This window comes from Channa argus, chromosome 20, assembly GCF_033026475.1.
Source record: "Channa argus isolate prfri chromosome 20, Channa argus male v1.0, whole genome shotgun sequence".
Lineage (NCBI taxonomy): Eukaryota > Metazoa > Chordata > Actinopteri > Anabantiformes > Channidae > Channa > Channa argus.
In genome coordinates, this window is record NC_090216.1 from 1,421,215 (window position 1) to 1,442,845 (window position 21,631).

At 42.1% G+C, this 21,631-nt stretch overlaps 2 protein-coding genes, 1 long non-coding RNA gene and 1 pseudogene across 6 annotated transcripts; 2 read left to right on the plus strand and 2 right to left on the minus strand.

The window, feature by feature from the left end:
• Positions 1–3,828: 3,828 nt before the first annotated feature.
• On the plus strand, positions 3,829–6,184 carry LOC137105997 (uncharacterized). Its single transcript, XR_010911882.1, has 3 exons — positions 3,829–4,747; positions 4,952–5,322; positions 6,045–6,184. It is a non-coding gene; the product is annotated as an uncharacterized lncRNA (long non-coding RNA).
• A 116-nt stretch (positions 6,185–6,300) lies between these two features.
• Positions 6,301–10,031, minus strand: LOC137105993 (UDP-glucuronosyltransferase 1A5 pseudogene; annotated as a pseudogene).
• A 329-nt stretch (positions 10,032–10,360) lies between these two features.
• Positions 10,361–14,191, plus strand: LOC137105995 (endonuclease domain-containing 1 protein-like). 3 transcript variants are annotated; one of them, XM_067488942.1, is made up of 2 exons: positions 10,361–10,490; positions 13,163–14,191. In XM_067488942.1, the coding sequence occupies exons 1-2, from the start codon at positions 10,389–10,391 to the stop codon at positions 13,781–13,783; spliced, it is 723 nt and encodes a 240-aa protein (XP_067345043.1). In that variant the 5' UTR covers positions 10,361–10,388; the 3' UTR covers positions 13,784–14,191. The 3 variants fall into 3 exon arrangements, with proteins under 3 accessions (XP_067345043.1, XP_067345041.1, XP_067345042.1); XM_067488940.1 differs by lacking the exon at positions 10,361–10,490 and adding an exon at positions 12,403–12,723; XM_067488941.1 differs by lacking the exon at positions 10,361–10,490 and adding an exon at positions 12,403–12,678.
• A 1,924-nt stretch (positions 14,192–16,115) lies between these two features.
• Positions 16,116–20,105, minus strand: plaub (plasminogen activator, urokinase b). 2 transcript variants are annotated; one of them, XM_067489172.1, is made up of 11 exons: positions 19,954–20,105; positions 19,828–19,870; positions 19,632–19,736; positions 19,400–19,553; positions 18,713–18,810; positions 18,579–18,620; positions 18,158–18,356; positions 17,918–18,069; positions 17,703–17,843; positions 16,928–17,076; positions 16,116–16,842 (listed from the first exon to the last, which is right to left on the minus strand). In XM_067489172.1, exons 1-11 carry the CDS (start codon positions 20,089–20,091, stop codon positions 16,648–16,650), a joined length of 1,416 nt encoding a protein of 471 aa, XP_067345273.1. In that variant the 5' UTR covers positions 20,092–20,105; the 3' UTR covers positions 16,116–16,647. The 2 variants fall into 2 exon arrangements, with proteins under 2 accessions (XP_067345273.1, XP_067345274.1); XM_067489173.1 differs by lacking the exon at positions 18,579–18,620.
• Between the last annotated feature and the right edge of the window lie 1,526 nt (positions 20,106–21,631).

The following is a 21,631-nucleotide window of genomic DNA, read 5'->3' on the forward strand; positions in this document are numbered from 1 at the left end:
GTCATGCTTCCTTGCACCACTGTGTGTGCTATTTGTGACGGCCAACTTTCAAACCTTAGTGTGGACTTTTTTTGGTCAAATATGAGTTTGTCCTGGTCTGTTTGAGGATTCAAGATTAGAATCAGAAAGCCGTCGAAATTAGAGACTAAAGAGTCCTGACAACACTAACAATTGACTGCTAAAAGCCCTGTGATGCTGTCGGTTCTCGCTGGGCCATAAAGAAAGCTGAAGATAAGAAGAAGGGACCATCATTAACACAAACTCTCTTTCACTGCATGCGCTGATACAGGTTACAGGTTACAAGCCAGGTCAACTTGGAGCAAACCCACTGCTTCCGTCTTCACACCTACACCACCCAATGCCACACACCAGTTGAACTTTCATGTTTCTGACCACCTAAACATGTTTTTACACTTTTGTTTATCCGGGGCGCACCAACACGAAACTGTGCCGTGCACAGTCGACCCTCAAGAGAATGTTTCATTCCAAAAGCCTGTTGTAATGTAATTATCTGTGTGATTTTGTACTGGTGCAGCAGCAGAGGTCAGAGGTCATCGAACACACAGTGCACAAAGTCAGTGCAGTGCATGAATGAATATGGTGGTTCAGTTTGGGTTTAACCTACAATAGTTGCTGTTATGCAAGCAGGAGATGGAGGCTGGTAAAACAACAGTGGTCTACATTTCCTTTCACGTGCATATCAGTAGCCACATGTTTGTGTAGGGCAGGTCTCTGCAGTTTCCCAGGGGCGATTCCCCTGTGGTGGAGTACGAACATTGTTTTAGTCTTATCCTGACACCTCTGATGTGCAGACTGCTGCTGCTAGAAGTGCTTTGCACTCACATGTGTAAACCAGTCTTTGGATGTGTATCTCAGGGCATGTGGCTTTCCACCAGATGTTAAATGTGGCTGGGGAAATGTTGAAACACAAGCGGTTGCCAAATGTTAGTGGCATCTTTTTCTTCATTTTAGAAGTTTATAGTCTAAAACATCACTGCATGCTGTGTCATTAAATGATAGGTTGACAGTCAGGTGCCCATGTGGACATGTCACATTACTGACATGTCACATGTCAATACTACAGTATATGTAAGAAGCAGTATGATCACAGAGGAAATACAGTGACTGAAATTATTTCCATATCTAACAGCTGCAGAATTACACCCAGCGCAACCCAACACTGAGCTAAAAGAACATGTGCACTGCTGCTTAGTCCCTAATAAAACAGCACCATCTATTCTTTCCTTCTATTTTGTTTTGGAAATCTGCATCTGTTACCGTCATACATGTAGGGGAGTAAAGTAAAAGTCAAATAAAAATTGAATAAGCTACAGGTAGTGCAAAACTGTACTTGAGTAAATGTACTTTGCTGCTTTTCACCAGTGGTTTCTACACTGTGGTACTTTTAAGTACTTAGACACACAGCCACACACTAGTGGGACACTGCATAGTGCCATAAGACATACTGCCCTCTACTGGTTGACTTAAGGTTTAAAGGGACTGCAGTGTGGCAGGGATGGGGTGAAGGAATTTCTACTTTCTTTAATTCTGCAGTTAGAGTCAAACATTTACTAAGAAGGACAGTGTTGTGTTTAACATACCGTTGTCCCCTCAGTGACTATTGTTTCAGGACAGATAAGGTTTAACTGGCCACTGCAGTATCTTTGAAATAAATCACCAGGGGGTGAGAGGACTATAAAGGAGCAGTAGATTCCCAAAGACTGGTAATAAATCCTAGTGAATCTTCTGCTGAACTGTGATCTTCGAGTTTAGAGAGTTTTTTCTACAGGATAAAGTCCCGTTGTCTGAGGTAAGTTCTGATTTATGAAAATGTTCTTTTAAATAGATTTTAGCATTATGTATCTATGCTGTGAATCAAGAGGGGGAGGGAAGTTTTTTTGCTCTGGCTTGTGAAAACAGTGTATAAGGTCTTTAAAATCAGCTCCATCGTTACCAGCTGCAACATTAGTGATAAACACGTTAATGCATCAATAATTATAGTCCAATAAAATCATATTCACTGATGTGACAAAGCTTTTCTATATGTACAGTACTTTCACTTTTGTACTTTACTTATAATAAATAACATTTTGAATGTAGGACATTTATTTTGAACACAGTATTTACAACCTGTGGTATTGTTACTTTGTCTTAAGTAAATGAGCTGAGTCTTCTTCTTCTTGCATCAGTGTTCCAGTATATGTAAAAATACATCATGCAAAACTATACCAGATGAAAATAACACAAATGAGGTGCCCTCATATCACAGACTGCTGGGGTTTGGGGGGACGGATAGGGGGCAAAAGTCCTGCATTAATATTTTTTCTTTAAAGTGCATAAGTATTATTATAAAAATGTGCACAAAGTACCATCAGGAAAAGTTAGTTTTTAGTCATTCTGTGACCAAATGGCTACAACGTAAAAAAAGAAATAAACTAGAGATAAAATGACAACAACAAAACACAAGAAGATCTCAGAGAAACAGAAAATGACTAAAACCAGATGCAAAATGACCACTTTTTAAAAAATGAACAAAAAGAGACAAAACATTACTAAAAAACCCATAAAAAAAGACCCCATAAAAACTAAACACAAACACATACTAAAAACAAAATGATCAAATATAGAAAATGACCAAAACACGACACAAAATGAAATTAAGGGGTGGGGTGGTGATGGTGGTGATGGTGGTGGGGGGATCACCTCTCTGTGCCTGGGAACCCATTGTCTCATAATCCATCCATGTAAATAGTAGGTTACACTACAATACTAATACATTACCATGTACACACCATTACTTTACCGCTACTGTCGACACTGTTGGTTTAATCAAACACAATTTGTCATATTTTATCAGAATATACACTCACTGGCCACTTTATTAGGTACATCTGTACAATCTAATCCAATACAGCAGCTTTGCTATGTTTACAATGTTGCATCCTTATACAATGTCTACTTGTACAACTGAGAAATTATACCCTTGTAAATGGATTATTGATTGCGTTAGATTGTACAGATGTACCTAATGAAGTGGCCAGTGAGTGTATGTTTAATATAAAAGGACAATATTTCCTGTTTAAATGTAGTTGGCAGAAGTACAAGATTGTACACACTTGTACACACATCTTGCACGTGTATTAGGCCCCTGCAGGCATTTTCACAAGACATAACAGGAAAACCACACTCAGCCTGTGGGAGTTCACAGGTATTCAAAATGTTACTTTAAACGTTTGATGTGTGGACACAAAAAAACCATTGTGTGTGTATGTGTGTGTGTGTGTGTGTGTGTGAGGATGTGTGGGCTGATTTATAAAAAGTAGGGCATCTGTGTGTTGAGCTCTGACCAGTTAAACCTTCGTGTTTCGTCACAACAGCTCCAACACAATGGACGCTTGTTTTTCCACTCTGTGAGTATTTAGTTGGACTTTGTTTAATGGTCGCTCTGTGGGTCCCTAATCAACTCCGCTCATCCTGTTTACAGGTAAAATGCTCGGCCATCAGTGGCTCGCCTGGGTTAATAACCCAACACCAGGCTCAGCACCGGTGACTTCAGCCAAACAGGGGCTGGATCAGTGTGAGTAACAGCATCATGAAGGCATCAATAGCAGAGACCTACACCTGCATAATGTCAGTGCATGAATACTACTACAGATACTAGTGATCATAACCATCAGTCTGCCGTTTTAGCTTCGTGTTGCCTCAGCTCCAGCAGAGAAGTGACCAACCACCGCCTCTGTCCAGTGGTTGTGCTCTCCGCTCTCTATTTGGTGCTGCTGGTGTCCTGTGCAGCGCTTTCTGTCCTGTGTGAGTACAAGTCACCAGAAATGCAACATGAGGAGATTCAGGGAAAGTTATGTGCTGGAACCAAAGTTTATCCACACAGCTGCAGTGCAGGAGACAGTATGAATGTCAGATGTTCTCTTCATGAATTCTTATTAAGATTTGAATGTGTGTAATTGAAGAAGTAATTCCACCACGTACTTCTCCAAAATGTTTCACTGTTACGTGGTGCAGACTAAAAGTGTATCTGAAAGAGACTACCTTTTTATTTAAAGCTACAATTTCCTTTGGCGAATGTTTGTTGCGGTCATCGTTTTATTCTGGGACTTTGAAATGTAATGTAATCTTACTTACTGACACTGAAGAAGAAGTTTAATATGAGGCAGCAAGTTATTTAGAAAAAAATATATTATTGCAAATATAATCTACTAAAAAAAAGATTAATCACCCATCAGTGTGGAAAGTAATTAAAATGCACTCAATGGGTTTAGTTTGGTTAGATAATATTATTGTGTGCAATTTAAGAGACAATTTAAGCAATAATTTGTCTTATTGCCAATAAAGCAAGATCATTTCTTATCTTATTACTTGATTAATCAATCAAAAACAATTGTTTGCTGCAGCCCTGAGACAAACAACACACACTGTGTTAATGAGACAGATTTTATAGCTGATGGCCTCCTGAGGGTCGAGCTGCTTCGGCTGAAACAGATGAACCAGGAACTCGAGGAGGTCAGGGACCGATTTCAAGAGGAAATTCAAAGTCTGAGTGAGAGAGTGATGGAACTTCAAGAATAGAAACAGAACCTGAGCGTGATGCCACAGAAAGAGAGGGAGGAAACAGAAGAGCAGGAGAGAAGCAGTAAAGAGGAGATGGAGCAGATGGTGGCAGATGTGCAGTCAATGAATGAGGCCTATGTTTCTTTGGACCTTTACTGCCCTGTGGTCAGTCAGAAGACTAAAGGTGCATACATACAGTTTATGCTCAAACAGGAGCAAGTAGTACATTTTCTGGGGATTATTCTTGGATTGATCTACATTTTGTGCTTTAATGAAATATTTGTCGCACCTTCACTGTTTCCAAGACACTTACAGAGATAAGTGTGAGGTTGAAATTCTGCAGTGTGGTTTTTGTAATAACTTTCCTCCACTTTTTAATCTCCTGTAGAGCGGATTCGCAAGAAATGCGATGACAACTGGAAACTGTTCCAGACGAAGTGCTACTACTTCTCCTCTCGCATGCTGAGCTGGAGCTCCAGCAGATCCTGGTGCCGGACACAAGGGGGCGACCTGCTCATCATCAACAGTGAACAAGAACAGGCAAAGGACGGACGGATGAGACCAACAGTTTACAAAGGAGATCAGTCTACAGATAAATATTAACCAAATCTACTGTTCCCTTGCTTTTTAGAAGTTCATTTCTGAAGCCTGCCAAACTGTGGAGCAGAGCACAGCCAGGCTGTGGATCGGCTTGACTGATGCAGAGGAAGAAGGTGACTGGCGTTGGGTGGATGGCAGCAAAATCCCTTCAGATGTGCAGTAAGTCAAAGCACCTGTGAAAATACTTGATGCTGATGTGCGGTTGTAATTTGACCTAATGTTCAAACAGCAGCTAAGTTTATTCAGCTCTAATTTCCCAAGGCAGACACTGCTGGTTTATTTGCTACCAGTAAGGACATATAAACTACGAGAATTGAGAGCTGGTATCATCAATCCTTTTAACTCCCAGCCAATACAAACATGAGGAAACACTGTACTGTGTTGTACTCCTTCAGCTGAGCAACAGAAATAAACATTGTTCAGGACTGTTTGCTTTCAAAGGTCTTCAGGAAGTTAGTGTTTGGGCCAGGGTAGGCTATCTCCCCGCTGTGACATCACAGTGGGAGCCGCATCAACGCCAGTTGTTGTCCAAACCTAAATACTGTAATTAAACACACAACAGCACAATCGGGCGCCTGCTGTCAGCTCAAACCCAGGTTTCAGCTCGTAAACTGTCACTTTAATGAAGCATACATATCCTGGACATGGTCCAAAAACAAAGGTACACATTGAAGGTCTTTTTGAAAATTACTACATCCACTTAATAAAAAAAACAAGGAGTTGTTGTAGGGGAGAACCTTCAGGGGAATACATGCACTTTTACTGGGGTATTGAGTTTGTGCACAGTTTAAATGAAATGTCAAACACAATACATGAGGGATGTCTGCACCAAAACGAACAGACTGCACCTTGCTTGAGTTACACTGAAACTCTTCCTCCAGGTTCTGGCTAAGCAGAGCAGAAACTGGGACTGAGCCTGACAACTGGAAGCTAGATGACCCTCTGGGAGAAGACTGTGGACACATCGATACGAGTGAAAACCCACTCAAGTCTTGGATGGATGGGTCCTGTAAGATATCTTATAGATGGATCTGTGAAAAGAACGTTTAGAATGTTTTTTTCATCTTGTAAATAAATGGCCGTATATTCAAATGTGAAAGTATTACAGCTACATTGTGCGTCGTTCCTTTCAAAATAAAACAACATTCCATCTGGAGAGTAAAATTTTACTGATTAAATTTAGGAAATAAAGAATATGTGGAACAATTTGTCTTTTCTTGCTTTTTTTATTTTCATTAAGTACAAATTTGAACAAATACTGTAAACTTTGCTTTCTTTGTGTCAATACACAACATCGAAGCGCAACAATTATTTGGACATGCTGATCGTATAAACAAAATGAGGAAGATGTTTGTATTCTACAACTTTGTCCATTTTATATGTGCATATCATAATTAGAAGTGCAAACATAAAAAACTAATAGTTCAAGTATAACAAATCAAAGCTTCTGAACTAAATGAGACACCAGAGACCATTTAAAATATTAAATATATTCTGATTGGAATCACATTTCTTCCTATTATCAAAAATGTAGTTTCAACATTTTTTATATAGTTAAATTTTTTTAAAGGACCAGTAATATTCTGTTTCCTGCAAGTGTTACTCAAACACAAGCTAATTGTGTTTGTTGGGGACTATTTTCAGTGGTGGATTAATGCACATTTTTTGTTCCAGCTGGTAGTTTGAGCAACGGAACAGTGAACGTGTGGCTGAGTCAAAATAAACTACATTGTGTGTTCGTGGTCATGATGAGCCATGATGTATTAGACAAGAATGGGAGTCTGTGGTAAAGTAAGTTAAGATGCATTAGGTCTTGACCATACTTGTCAACGGGATTCATTTCTTTACAATATTAACTACTCCTGTTTGGGTTTTCTCCTCCTGCACAGTCGAAAGCAGAGGAATTGTATTGATGCCACTACAACGCCCATCACCAGCAATAGGACGGCTAACAAAAAGCATATAACATCCACAGAATAATAAGCGTACCAGCGCATCTTATATGAGTCTGTGCGCAAATGCGACGCTCCTTTGTTTCTAATAACAAACTCAGTCCAGTAAACTGCTGTGTCTAGAGGATGCATCGGCTTATCCCGGTGGAGATCAGACAGACGCTTCATGTTATTTCTGTAAGAAGGGTTGTGAATAATGTCTTGTAATGTTTCCAGGAAATTTTGTTGGTTGAGTTTGGTCACATCCACCATCTTTGCTGCTCCTCGGGCTTCCAATCTCAGAATGTTCTCAAACTGGTCAAACAGAAGAGGTATGCCGATTATTGGTACTCCGTGGTACATGGACTCGTAGACCCCGTTTGTACCACCATGAGCCACAAAGGCTTTGATCTTCGGGTGACCCAAGAGATCATTCTGGGGCATCCATTTAACTAGCATGGTGTTGTTACCCAGATTGTTGGGGTGCTCTCCGACATGTCTCCATATGACCTTTTGAGGAATCTGGGCAAAAGCAGCAGCAATTTCCGAAGTGATGTCGAGAGGGAGTCCTTTGACCAGTGTGCCTAGAGACATCAGGATGAATCCATGCTCTCCTGAACTTTGGACAAACTCCTCCAGCTCTGATGATAAAGGCTCAGAAGGCTTACACTGAAAACCCCCGATGTAGACAATGTTCGGCATGGTGGGCCTGGGGAATTCAAAAACAAAGTCCACCCTCATGAGCCAGATGTCAGCCCCTTGTAGGAGGTGATAGAAGTTCACATCTGGACCAAAGTACCTGTTCACCAGTCTGTCGTAATGAGAGCTGACTATAAACCTGTCGATGCATGTGTTGAGGACATAGTGCAACAGGTTCTTAACTCTTTGCACAAAGGTCATCTTATCAGACACAGCATGTCCAGACATTGGAACATAGGATGTTGGAGATGGAGCAACCACAAAATGCCCCTCCCCACTTGTGATCCATCTCACGTTAAAAATGGTTGGCAGCTTAAGTTCATGGGCCACCACAACTCCTACAGGCAACCCCGGGTCCAGAAGAACCACATCAAATTGTGTATCACGAATACTCTGCATCAGAGTTTTGTTCTCAAATATTTCTACCCCCAACCGACTGGCCTGTTCATGAATTTTCGACAGAGTACCAAGAATTTCCCAGTAGAACTTTACAAAGCCAATTAGAGTTGCCCCCTCTCTCTGGATCGCTAGCATCTTAACCAGGAAGGTTACAAAGAAGTCTTGCTCCTCTAAGATGATGGCCTCTGGCAGGGTGACAGTGATAGAATGGTAATGTGGTGCGTTTTCTTTAATGTACCAACTGGTGGCTGTGCGGACCACGGTGACCTCGTGGCCCCTGGCGTGTAGACTCTGGATCAGCAGGTTCATGTTGACCCAGTGGCTGCCATCCACTGGGAACACCAGGATCTTTCCACCCTGAACACCAGGGGTTATCAGGAGTGATGCGCTCAACAGCAGAAGCAGAAGAGGAAATCCTGGGATGTTGCCCATGGATTCACTTTGGAGAAAGGCACAAAACATACAAGATGAAGGTAAGAATCACTCTATCCTCTTTATTAGAAAAATAATATCCTCCACTGCCCAAATATGAGTTACCTGCTTGATCTGTTGCACCAGAAAGCAGCACTTGCACTCAGTAGCACTGTGTCTGTCTGTAATGTTAGGTAACATTACCGGTTCAACTAAAAGATTGATAAAGTAAATTCAGCCGCAGTCTTACTGAGTATTAGAGAACAAACCACTTTAAAACAACAGCAATGGGTAAGTCCTGCCTTACCAGCCAGCAGCTGCTGGCTATTTGTTCAAATGTCCTTGGGCAGGTCACTAAATCCCAAGTTGCTCCCGTTAGGTCAGGTGAACATCTTGCATGGCAGCCACTGCTCAGAGTGTGAGTGTGTGTGTGAATAGGTGAATAAGAAGCTAAATTGTAAAGTGCTTTGGATAAAAGCACTTTTATCTTTGCTTTTTTTTTATCCAGTTCACTGAGTGCTTTTTAAAAGCACTCAGTGAACTGGATAAAAATCTGGGTTGGACCATTGAAAATGAAGCGGCTGTGTGCTCCCTCATCAACACCACTGTGGTGGTCTGACTATGCTTGTACAGGGCAGCTTCCAGATGTGAGTGTGTAACTGTGTGATTGTGTCTCTTTTTCCTGAAAAAGAGAGGACGCCTCTCAGTAAATCTACCCTGAATAGATAAAGGTTTAAAAATGTTGCAACAACAGATCAAAGTCCAGTAAATGCATGTGCTGACTATAACATCTGCTGTTGCTATGGTCTCTAATCTATGAATCAGTTTCTGTTCCAGGCATTCAGTGGGACTAAGAAGCCAAAAACGGTCCTGCATCACATAACAACAGGTGAAAGATGTCCTCACATGGCCAGTTCAGGTTCTGTATGTTTACTGTGGAGAAGCCTAAAACTGAAATCTTTTTTAAAACCTTTAAGAGAATCTAACATACACAAGTATTACAAATGTGTGTGTGTGTTCCACTCTGTCTACAATAATATAATGCAAAATAAGGGAAGTAAATACATTGTCATTACTACTATTAATGAAAATAGTTAGAATATAATCAAATCTAACAGCTCACACTTCTCGCTGCACATCAGACACTTGTAAGAATGTCAAACTTTAACTGAAGTTATTCTAGTGCCCTGCTCCAGTTAGCATCAGCAAAAAGTCTTTTTCCTTTGCAAGCTGAGTTGGTTCATGTGTTTTAGAAAAGTGGTAAGTGTGGGACCTACCTTAAATCCTTGCAACAGTGGAGAAATGTACTTTGAGCCCTTTTTGGACAAGTGAAGCACAGAGACTGCAGGGAAAAGAAGCTAAACTCCAAACCGATTACTGTGTTACATAAGGAGGAGGAGGAGGAGGAGGAGGTGGGGGAAGCCAGTGGGCACAACAAAAGGACTTTGCATGTATGTGTTTTGCAGAGAGGGGCAGGGGGCAAAATGTTCTCCTACCAAGCCCCTCCTCTCGTACACACCCCCTCTGCTGTACACGCAGGAATACTCAAGTTTGTGCACATAAATCTGCATTTGACAATAGTCTGTCCTGCTGTGTCCTGCTGTGTCCAGCTGTGTCCTGCTGTGTCCTGCTGTGTCCGGCTGTGTCCGGCTGTGTCCTGCTGTGTCCGGCTGTGTCCTGCTGTGTCCGGCTGTGTCCGGCTGTGTCCGGCTGTGTCCTGCACGCTCAAGAAATGTTGGAAAACTGAAGAAAGTAGCCTTGTGGAAACTGGAACTGGATCCGCAGATGGACCACAAACTCAGGACTAAAGTGCTAAAGTACGTGGCTAATAAAAACTACTGTGCTACAGCTAAGAGGACCACTACTAATACTTTCCTTAAAGCTACAGTATGTAACTTTTTCCATGTATTTTGGGGTAAAATTGTGTTTCCTAACTGTGACACAGGCTCATTTAATAGATATTTATCCTAACCAATCAGAGTAGGTCAAACCTTGCGTGTCATGTGACGTATCTCTGTGAGCACCTGGGCTTTGACACAGTGTTAGTACTTGACGCCCTGGGTGGACTGATTCCTAGTCTCCTGCGACAAAAAAAAAAACATTTCATGTATCATGTACATGCCTTAAAATGTGCAAAAGTAAATTTTATCAAATACTTTAACTAATAATAAGAGCAGCAGCTATCAGATGTTTTGGGAACTACTGAGCAGTAAAGTACTGAGATGCTCGACAAAAATATCGTTACCACAGATTTACTGTATTAGTCCTGCAATGGACTTCATTAGGACATTAAGTTAGGTTTTCTTCCATTAAGCTCAGTGCCTCAGAGTCCGACTCGAAGCTGGGAAACTTTAAAACTGCTTCTTTTCCACACTGTTAAGATGCTGCGGCACATTGTGCTTCTATTTGAAGTGTGTTGCACGCTTATCTTTTCCATCATCGTGCTTTAAGTAATACAAGCCTGATGTTTCATGCTTCTGTATCTTTGTATTTGTGCCTTATGTTAACAGTGGAACCAGAGAAACATTTCAGTCCACACTGTGCATAGTATGGAAAGACAGTAAAGGTTCTTGAATCCTGCTATTTAAAAAAGGAAATATTGTCATTTTCTTTCTTTATATTAATCAGAGAGTTGTTAAAGGGTCTCTCTTACCCGCAGGCCCGTGGGCTTGGTAATCCATCCACAGACACAGAGGGTTTCTGGACACTGGGTGATAATAAGTTGGATATTTACCGTGTTTCCAGCTGTAATGTGCTCTCCCTCTGCTCCTGGGGCGAATATCTGCCTCTGAACGAGTCACGTCTTCACCAAAAGTCTCACACTGTGTCTGCTGGTCGCTGCTCAAAACTGCTGCTTGTGAGGCACCAAAAAACCCCAAACCTATGAGGTGAAACACTGGAGATGAGGGGACCTGCGTGTGAATGTGAAGGCTTGTACTGTTCTTTGCTCATAGAGGTCTGAGGAGACAAAGAGCACTGTCTTTTAATCCCAGAGTTCAAATAAAGACCCTGTGTTTTGAGGAAACGGACCTGCAGACACGACCACTGTGTGATGGAGAGATATTTGCAAATACCTACATGGATTTATGATTAAGTTTGTTTATCTGCAAACTAAGTCCAGCATTTATTTTCCACACAGTCACAGCTTGTTGAGCGCTCAGGACAGAGTCCGCTTTCTGCTGCTGAACTGCAGAGCTGGACGGAAAAAACAGAACAAAACCCTGGAAGTAGAATGACAGACTGGAATGTGTGTTTTTGAAGAAAGTTCACGCACAGCAGAACTTATTCAAACTAATATTACGACTACATTACATTAATCTCTAGCCAAGTTCACAAACATGAACATGTGATGATACACTGTCAGGATCATGAAACAGAAAGAAGGAAAGGACCTCAGGAAAATAAACCTCAATTACTATTTAACAGCTTCAGCAAATGAGTGGTATACACATCTTTCTCAATTTCTTAGATTTGAAAGAATTTAAATTGAATTTATGTATTTGTTGATTAAAAATTGTAAATGTTAGAATCCTGATCGACACTTCATTCCAGTTATTGACGGCATTGCACCATTTTATTGTTTGCCAACCACCGTAAAACATCGAGAAGAAGAAGTAAAAGAAGTAAAATTAAAAGAAGAAGAAGAAAGGAAGTTCGCTAAACGGGTTCAGAGGAGACGCTTCCTGTAACGAAACAATGAAACAAGTTTCTGTTCCCGGTTTGCTTTGTGTGCTAATGAGACAGAGGACAGCTGTGAAAGAATCCACAGCGTGAGGACACGACACCTCCAAACTGTCCAATGTCACGTCTCTGCTCTGCGTTCGTCCTGGTCTTGGCTTCAGGCTGGTGCCTGTGTGGGGCCGATGTTGGGAACTTCGCTCCATGTCTGCAGTTCTTCCACAGGTCCTGGCCTCCCAAAGGTTTGACAGGGACGCCGATCTGCCAGCGGTACAACAACCAATACCGCTTCGCCACCTTGTACAGTCGAGCGCGTCGTTCTCCGTGGTTGTCGGCGTATGTGTACGGGACCCCTGCGGGGAAGAGACCCTCAGCGTCGTGGAAGTTTGAGCCCCAGGTGAGGACATTGAAACACGGTAGGATGGAGGTGCAGCCGGAAGAGGTGGGTCTGAAAGGCTCAGTGCAGGACACATGTCAACACTGTCAGTAACCTGCAGCCTGAGGAAGTGAGAACTGTTCTGTCTGTCTGTGGTCTGCCAGGTGTCCACAGGACATTTGGAGATTTAAAAGTGGCACAGTCATAATGTTTCTGTTTCTTTTGTGTCTGCTTTCCAACTTTTTATGGCCATATTGTGACTCTGGGACACTTGTTTTAAGGTAATGTTGTGTCTGCTAAAAAAAACCCCAACAATTTTTCAATTATTTTTTGTCATTTTTGTTTTACAGTTTCTAATCATTTTGCTTCTCTTCTTAGCACTTTCCACCTGATTCCAGTAGTTGCAGTTCTCTCATGGAAAACTAGTTGAACTAATTCTCCACAAAGGTGCATGAAAGGAAACCTGCAAAACTAAACTAACTAACCCTTTTCGACCCCCAAACAGTTGGCCTACCCCGGAGCTGATGGCAACATGATCCCCTTCCCTCCAGGCCCTGTGGACCAGAACGTGGTGGACAGCCAGGCGGTGCAGCTGGACTACATCAATTCCACCTTCTCTCGTGGCCATTTGAACCCCAGTCTTCACCATCAGAGCCGAGAGGACCGCTCCGCCACCTTCACCCTCACTAACACGGTCCCTCAGAAGGCCGGCTCTAATGAAGGGCCCTGGGAAGTCCTGGAGCAGACTGTGAACAAAACCTTAACGGCCTACTGTCTGGGGGAGGCTTACTTAGTGACCGGCATCCTCCCGTACCTGAGTGGCGAGCGCTGGCTCAAGAATCATCGCGTGGCTGTGCCGGAGTATATGTGGTCAGCCTACTGCTGCCCGAACTACAACGCCAGTCTCCCTGAAGAACTGAGGGACACGTTTCCCACATACGCAGCTGTCGGACGCAACGACCCCAACAGCACCGAGGAGATCGTTCCTGTCTGCAAGACGGCTAAGAAACAGTTCCGCGGATACGACGTGAGACGGATGCCACTGGACTCACTGGAGACGTACCTGAAAGAGCGCTTCGGTTCTGTTGTCAGTGTTTTTTATGAGCAGTGTTCTGGATCAGACTGATGCTGCACAGATGGTGAAATGTTGATGCTGACTTTGTTTCTTTCAGACTAACAGTCGAACTCAATCCCAGGACATAATCCATTATTCTGCACACACGGCCTCTCTCTTTCTTTACGTGCAGGGAATTTGAGGCCGATCTTACACACGTGGGTTGGTACAGGAGACAGATGGTTTGGCTTTAGTATGAACAATGGAAACGGGAAGAAACTTTGCCCAAACGTCCAGACCAGCACGTCCACAGCTCAGCAAGTCCTGATGTACTTGCACCACATACGTTTGACCACTGGGCTGCGTCCTTGTGTCAGCTTGTGCTGAGTGTGCACATTTTAAACCAGTCAGACCTCTCGTTCTTATAACCTGATCTGTCTTTTTATCTCATTTAGGATTGAATAAATAATGTCAAGGGTGTTTCTTTAGTTTTATTTATATTTGAAATCACAATTTAACAGAGAAATGTGTGCTGCAAAATGTGGTTTTGGTCCATGTTTTCTGACTGTAAAAGTAAGAAATGTTTCATGTTGCTTCTCATCACGAACAAATGCAATCAGTGCAGACACGACTCGTCTGTATTGAAGCTACGACGCTATAAACCACTTCACAGTGGAAACAATTGAACTAGAGCAGAGCAGAGCTGCCCTACGGGGGGAAATCCAGTTTGGTGAAGTGAATAAACTTTTTTTTTGTCATCGCACATTTCATTCTGCCTGACACCAGTGCACTAAAATATACCATAAAGCACATGACATTAAATAAAAATGACAGAAATTATATAAGGTAAAAGAGAAGCATAAAAATAAGTGTAATGATAGAGCACAGAGCACATTTCATTAAGGTAGAAGGTGAAGAGTAGAAGTATTATTCGACAGTACACACGTGATAGAATATAATGACAAACTGTAGTAGAAATACTTGTACAGCTTGTATCCAAACCAGAGAAATGAAATATTTTTGTTCGGGTCACCACGTCCTTCAGTGAGACAGAAACTAGTCCAGGTGGGTACTAATACTCAATTAGGCAAGTAACTCCAGCAGTAACCACCACACACACAAGTACTGTGTGTGTGGTGGTTGTTGCTCGGACGCGGTTTCAGGAGCTGGTTATAGAAGGTTCAGTGACATCAGAAAAAACATGGCCAAAAATGTTTGTAGTATTAGTAGTGAACTTCCCAAACAAAAAATAACAAAAAAACCCTGCTCGGATTTGTATTCCAACATCGTATTCCATGGGAATGGAATAAAAATTTTAGTGTGAGTGCTGTGTTTACTGAGGACTTTTATGTTGGAGAATAAAATGTGGAAATGTCATTTAAAAACCCATTGACTTGGACGAAGTAATGAACGCTAACCCATTTCTAGGTTTTAGGACTCTGGCGCTCTATTGCTTTGACATTGTGGACAAAAACTGATTAAATAAATTCCAGTCTTTACCATAAATCTAAATGGCTGGATTCAGTGAGTGAGATTTGAATGGCCAGAGGGAAACGCCACCTAAGCACATGGCCAGTAAAACGGCTTTGGTTACAGACTCGCTGGACCCGACAACGACTGATGTAATCATGCAGCAATTATGAAGCGTTGGAGGAAAAAAAATCCGGTGCTTCAATTTGAATGTCAATTATACGCTAATTAGTTTTACTAAGCGCATTGACGGAAACAAAAAAAAATATCCCAATTAACTTCTGCGGCGAGGGGAGTTGATAATTCCTCCAGACCCCCAGAGGGCACAAACCTATTAACCAGGAGAGTCCTGACCAGTGAAGTGGAGATTGCTGCTACACGCTGCTCGTGCTTGTCGAAACCGAAAACCGTTACGCCGGAGGCGCTAGTGCAGAGCGACGTCATTTCCGGTCGCTCACTTTTGTCGTGACGTTCCCACTGGCCAATGTTCCAGAAGCAGACAGGTAAAACGGTACGTTTGATGGATTTGTTTGACACGGAAGGTTAGAGAAGTCCGTACGGATTCAGGTGTTTAAAAACTAAGATTATTTTCAGAATCACCGCAACTCGAAGCCACTAACTCCAACTAAGTAGTTTAAAACCCACATTAAAAAATGTACATGTACAAAGTAATGGAAAATACTCACTGTGACAACAGTGGGTTGGAGAAATGATGTAATTGTCAGAAAATAAAAAGTCTACTAAGTAGCATATTAAGAAAAAGTGAAAAATCTGTGTTTTAAAGTATTTAGTATAAAATGTATAGATGTAAGTATCTATACAGTACATTGTGGAATTGCAGTGGTAAATAACTCCACTATTAGATCCAAAATATTATTTACAAAATGTAAAAATTAGACCCATATCAGAATTTATCATATTTTTATATCAATATTTTATGTAATACAAAATACACATAGCTGGTACTAAACACCACAATACACCTGAACAAACAACAAAAAATATATCGACATACAGTATATAGATAGAGGTGCAGTGTAAACAATAATGCAACAAAATAGATTAAAGGCCCATAACTGCATTTTTGTTTTTTAGTTTTAACTGACTTGAACTGTTCATTTATTTGCGTTACATTTTGCATTATATCTACACTAGGCACTGGAAATATAACATGGATACATTTATTACACCTGATTTTTATTAATCACATTTTTTATTGTTTCCATCCATTTCCCATCATAATCTCTAAGAGGCGCTAGCCCCTCCTCCACTGTACTGTCTGTTTTGACCATCGTGTGTTTCGAATCTGACAATTATTATTTATAAATTTAAAAATAAATCAGGCTTGATACACCCAGTATTTGATAATCGGATCCTTTAGTTATTAGCTTGGGTCTTTTGATGCAATGTGTAGTAAATCACTGACTTTTAGAAACATAGAAAATGAAACAGCAGCCGAACAAAGGTCATTTGTGAGGAAAGACGGCTCCAACACTGATGGACGTCAGACCGACCTTTTCTTCTATCCACCGCTTGTAGTTGGTCACTCTGGTGTAAACGCCGGGTCGAAACGCCTTCCCACAGCCCTCGCCCCAGCTGATTACTCCAACCTGGAAGAGCCTGCTGTCGACCTCGCACACCATCGGCCCTCCAGAGTCTCCCTGAGGGAAAAGACGAGCAGCATTATATAGCCGGCAACAAACTGCAAAGGCAAAACCCAGATCAAGCCCAGACGTGTACAAATACCTCACATGCATCCTGGCTCCCGTCAGGACGACCGGCACAAAACATGTTGTCAGTGATCATGTTTCCATAATAATCTCTGTGCCGACACACATCATCAGCGAGGAGGGTCACCCGAGCCTCCCGCAGGTACTGAGACTTATACCACAAACCTGTAGGGGAGGAAGAAGAGGTGTTAACACCTCTAACGTTAATATTAATGCACTGCTGTTTTGGATGTTAACCTTTATTTATTTTTTCAGGTAAATATTAGTTCTCTTTATCAGGATCACCCTGATCAATTCACACTGGGACAACCACAGTCTGATTCCTGACCACTGAGCAGCTCCTCTGGTGTCGTCGGGGTTAAGGGCCTTGCTCAAGGGCACCGCAGTGGTGCTCATGAGAGGGGAGCAAACACTGCTTTTCACCCAGATTTATTTCTGCTGGTCTGGGAATCGAAGGTGCTCCCCTCTCTAAGTTTTTACTTACCTTTTTTTAAAACTTTTCTCTGTGCACAACACAGAATTAGATGGAGATCGTGGGTCAGCAACAATTAGATAATTGTGCATTGAACTTCCTACCCACTTCCAAGAAGATGAAGCCCAATGTTTTGGTGCTTTACAGATGTTCCTGTTAGCACCACTATAAGGCCAAGAACTAATGGGACTCTTTTGGCAGTTTGACCTGGAAGAACGTAACAGGTCTGAAGTTAAGCCCATCGAAAATCTTCGAGATCACCTGATGAGCTTAATCTACAGCAAAGACCAAACACCAGTATCCTAAGGAATTTCCTCACCGTGCTTCTCTTTCCCGTACCCAGCAATCTCACATGTGAAACCTGGCTGGAGGCTCTGCTGAGGTGAAGGCAGGCAGACGGTTCTCACCGACGTGCTCTCCTCTGCGCACTTACCGCGTTTGGCCTTCAGCTTCAGCAGGGCTGCAAGACGGGAATCAGTGAATTACGTCTTTGTGAACGTTAGCATTTGATGATGTTGCCATAAGGGTTCATACCAATGTCATTGTTGAAGTTCTCCCCATTGATGTCAAAGCCCTCATGGATGATGATTTCCTCCACCCCGAAGGTTTGCTCCACGGTCAGGTCGGTCTCATTCAGAGCGTTTTTACCCAGTGTGACAGAGAAACTGTCCTCTTTGCTGTGGGAGCTGAAGCCCAAATTCACAAGCATCAGTGCAGTCACTCTGCTCCTCCTTCACACCTGCTGTTGTTACCATAAGTGATCTTACTCCCTACCCGTCTGGGAAGCAGTGGGCAGCTGTGAGGACCCAGCATGCGGAGATCAGACTTCCCCCGCAGCGGAAAACCCTCTCCTTGGACTTGCTGTGCCAAAATATGGCAGCGACCCATGGGTGGGATTTCACAGTGGCAACTGTTCCACCCACGATCTTCATCTGCTTTATCCTGGTGCGCTGGCCACATGTCGCCTCTGCAGCTGGAGGATTAAAATGAAAGAGCAAAAAGCGTGAACGTGCAATTTCAAAGCTCAGGAGCAGGTGGTGTTAAAGTCTGTGCCGATGTTTGTTCTTCCTACTCACGCTGACCTTATCCCCCTAAAATCTCCCATAATGCTGTACTTGACCCCAGTCATACTCTAACCCAAACCAGTACCTCTGCCCACCTGCGCTCATATGATTCAATAAGATGATCAGCTCACCTGGCGGTGGTTCATTGGTTGGAAGCAGAGTTGGAGCTGGAACTACAGGATCATAGTTTTTTGTTTTTTTTAAACTGAAGCATGCAACCGGGATTAGATTTTCTTGGAAGACTGTGAAGAGAAAATGAACTTACGTGACTCAAAGCCACACCGTGGAATCTCACAGTACTCCCAGGCCAGCTGCTGGTTTTTCCAGACATAACACCATGGGCGCCGTCTGTAGAGAAGATTTCTGTGGGAGAAACAGTCCATCAAACTATAGCTCCAGCCTGCAGCAGTGAAGGTGTTAATTGTGTGTTTTAGTTGGCTCTGAGGTCCTGCAAAAATAAGTTTAGATAGAACTGCATCAAAATACACATTTATTTTATTAACCTGTCGAGCACAAGGAAGACAGACAGTAATTAGACTTTGATGGAAATTTGTAATTGGCCACGTGACTCCGGTTTAATCTCTACAATAGAGGCAGTGATAGCAAAATTCACAGTAGCTAAAGACTCACCGTGACCACGTTTGAGAGAAGTACAGCGGTTAAACATACTGAAGTCATCCTTTAAATCGTTGAGGTTTTATCAGTGTAAACTGTAAGCGGATATCGCCATAGCGAAAGACTTATAGACATCGGCGTCATCTTCAACAACAACAAGACTGCAGCTTGTGGACATGATCAACTGGGGATCGAACCATCGACCTCCCAGGACTGATGACCAATTTGCTCAATCAGCTGGGCACCAGTTGCCCACAATGATTGATCATTGTCAAAGTAAAATGCTGGAGCACGAAGCAACAGAATGTATATTTGCATTCAGGTGAATAAAACCCACCTGCAGTAGTTGTGCCTCCCCGACTTAACATCTGAGGAGAGATACTGCTCCCTGGTGTCCGAATCCCACTCTTTACATGTCCGTCCACTCTGTGATATAGACACTGAGCCTTTATAGTACAATCCAACACCCTCATAGCAGTCGGGACCTTTCACTGAAACAATCGCAGTTATCGTGTGATTAAAAATGTGAAAAAGATGATTGCAGTTCGGTTTGCCGTTCAGCTTCTTACCCGTTTCGCAGCTTTTCCCTTCAAAACCGTCAGCACACAGGCAAAACATGTGTTTTCCCGTAGTCAAAGATGGGACAGAGGTGCCTCCATTAAGACAGATTCCACCTGACAAATGAAATTATACTCTTCATTATTCAGTGTGGAGTCAACTCAACTCATAGAACCTGAATGTCTTGACAACTGTGATGTTTCTAACCTGAACCTTCAGAGGTCGATCGTGTGTTTTCCAACAAGGAGCCCTAAAAGTATAAAAAACTCTTAAAACTTAATTCTCGAGAGAGTAAAAGCAACATTTCATCAAAAAAAGACAAACTCTTCTTACTGCGTCAGCCAAGGCTGCCAGGCTCCATATTAAAACCCCAACAATCTTCATCAAGTTGCCTCGGAGCACAGAGTCGAATCCAAACCGGGGTTTGCAGGACTGTGCTTGCAGGGAGATGTGTGGATGTTTATTCTGCATGGGAGCCTCCTCCATGTTATATCATGTTGCAGGGAGGAGGGGGGGGGGGGGGTGATTGGCTGAGGAGCTCCTCCACTTTTGATTTGGTGTGAAGAAGTTGCTGTTTGGTGGGCGAGTGAATGAGTCAGTGTTGTCAAACCAGATCTGTAATTCTCAGGAATCATTTCAGTAATGTGGGTTTAACAGAGTTGACCTGCAGCTGTTTGCATGGTGAGTTTAACAGATACCGAATATGATGAAATAAAAACAATCGTGTGCACATGATACACCTGCAGGGATACAGTGTCCACACTGTGCAACACCTCAGAAAGTTTCAAGATCAGTAGGGCAGCTAATACTACTCCTACTACTTTATAATGTTTTCTAACAGTTTTAACACCCAGAGATCATTAGTGAAAAGAATTCTACTAAAAACTACAAACCCCATTTCCATAAAAGTTGGGACGCTGACTTTGTTGTGATGTAAGCAGTTTTTTGTTCATTTTGAAAGAGATGTTTGTGTCAATTCCAAATGCATCTCAGTGCTTCACAGTACTTCACCACTTAATTAAATGCTGATTTAAACAAACTTTTAAATTTGAAAATTTACTTTCATGAGTTGTGTTGAAAAATAATGCTGGTAATTACAGCAACTTGTTTTTGTGAGTCATGTAAACTCAAATTCCCGCATTCGTCGTTGCGGTAACATAATAAAATGGACTTGGTAACTTATGTTGTTGTATCTTTAGTGTAGATTTAAAGTTCCCTCATCTGTCCACTTACCACAACACAAGCACAGACTGTGTGTGACTGGAGCTGCTGTACATGGCCCAGAGATATCATTTTAAAATTTCAAGGAATAATTTGCTTTACAAAGAAATTTGAATTTCTGTCTTATAACCTTTAGATAAAGGACAACACTGGCTAATGAACTACACATAGGGCTGATTGTATTCAGTCTGTAAACTGAAAATCTTTGCTCTTTTTGAAATTTACAAAGATAGAGAGGGTATTTTTATGAGTAGTCAACTTAAAAACATTTTTAAAATGCCAGTAATTAAGTGGACGGTAAATAAAAATGCGTTTATTTCTAGCAGAAATGCTCATTTCCTCTACGCAATGTAGTTTGTTGCTTTCACTTAATTTCACCAAACATCGTCATAACTCAAGAAGCTTGATGCAAACTGTTGCATTCATTCTTTTTTTAAAAGCCCAAACTAGTGTTTACAGCATAAAATCCCATCTGTGGTTCATGATGAACATTGACAGAAAACTGGGGACAGTTGCACAGAGACACAAACCAATACTGAAGTGATCTGTATGTATTTGGTATTTTCTGGATGAATTCACTGGATGTCACAGTTCATCTGTAAATATCAGAGCTCATTTATCCCAACTGCACCTGAAGTGTAACGAGCCACTGTGCACTTCACTGTCTCATTTTAGATGGATCTGAACTCCAACTGGAGAAGACGTCAGAAAAAAATAATAATTATGGTGACATGTGGTACTATGATGGTGACGATGAGGATGATGGACATGAAGATGGGAAGGACTTTAC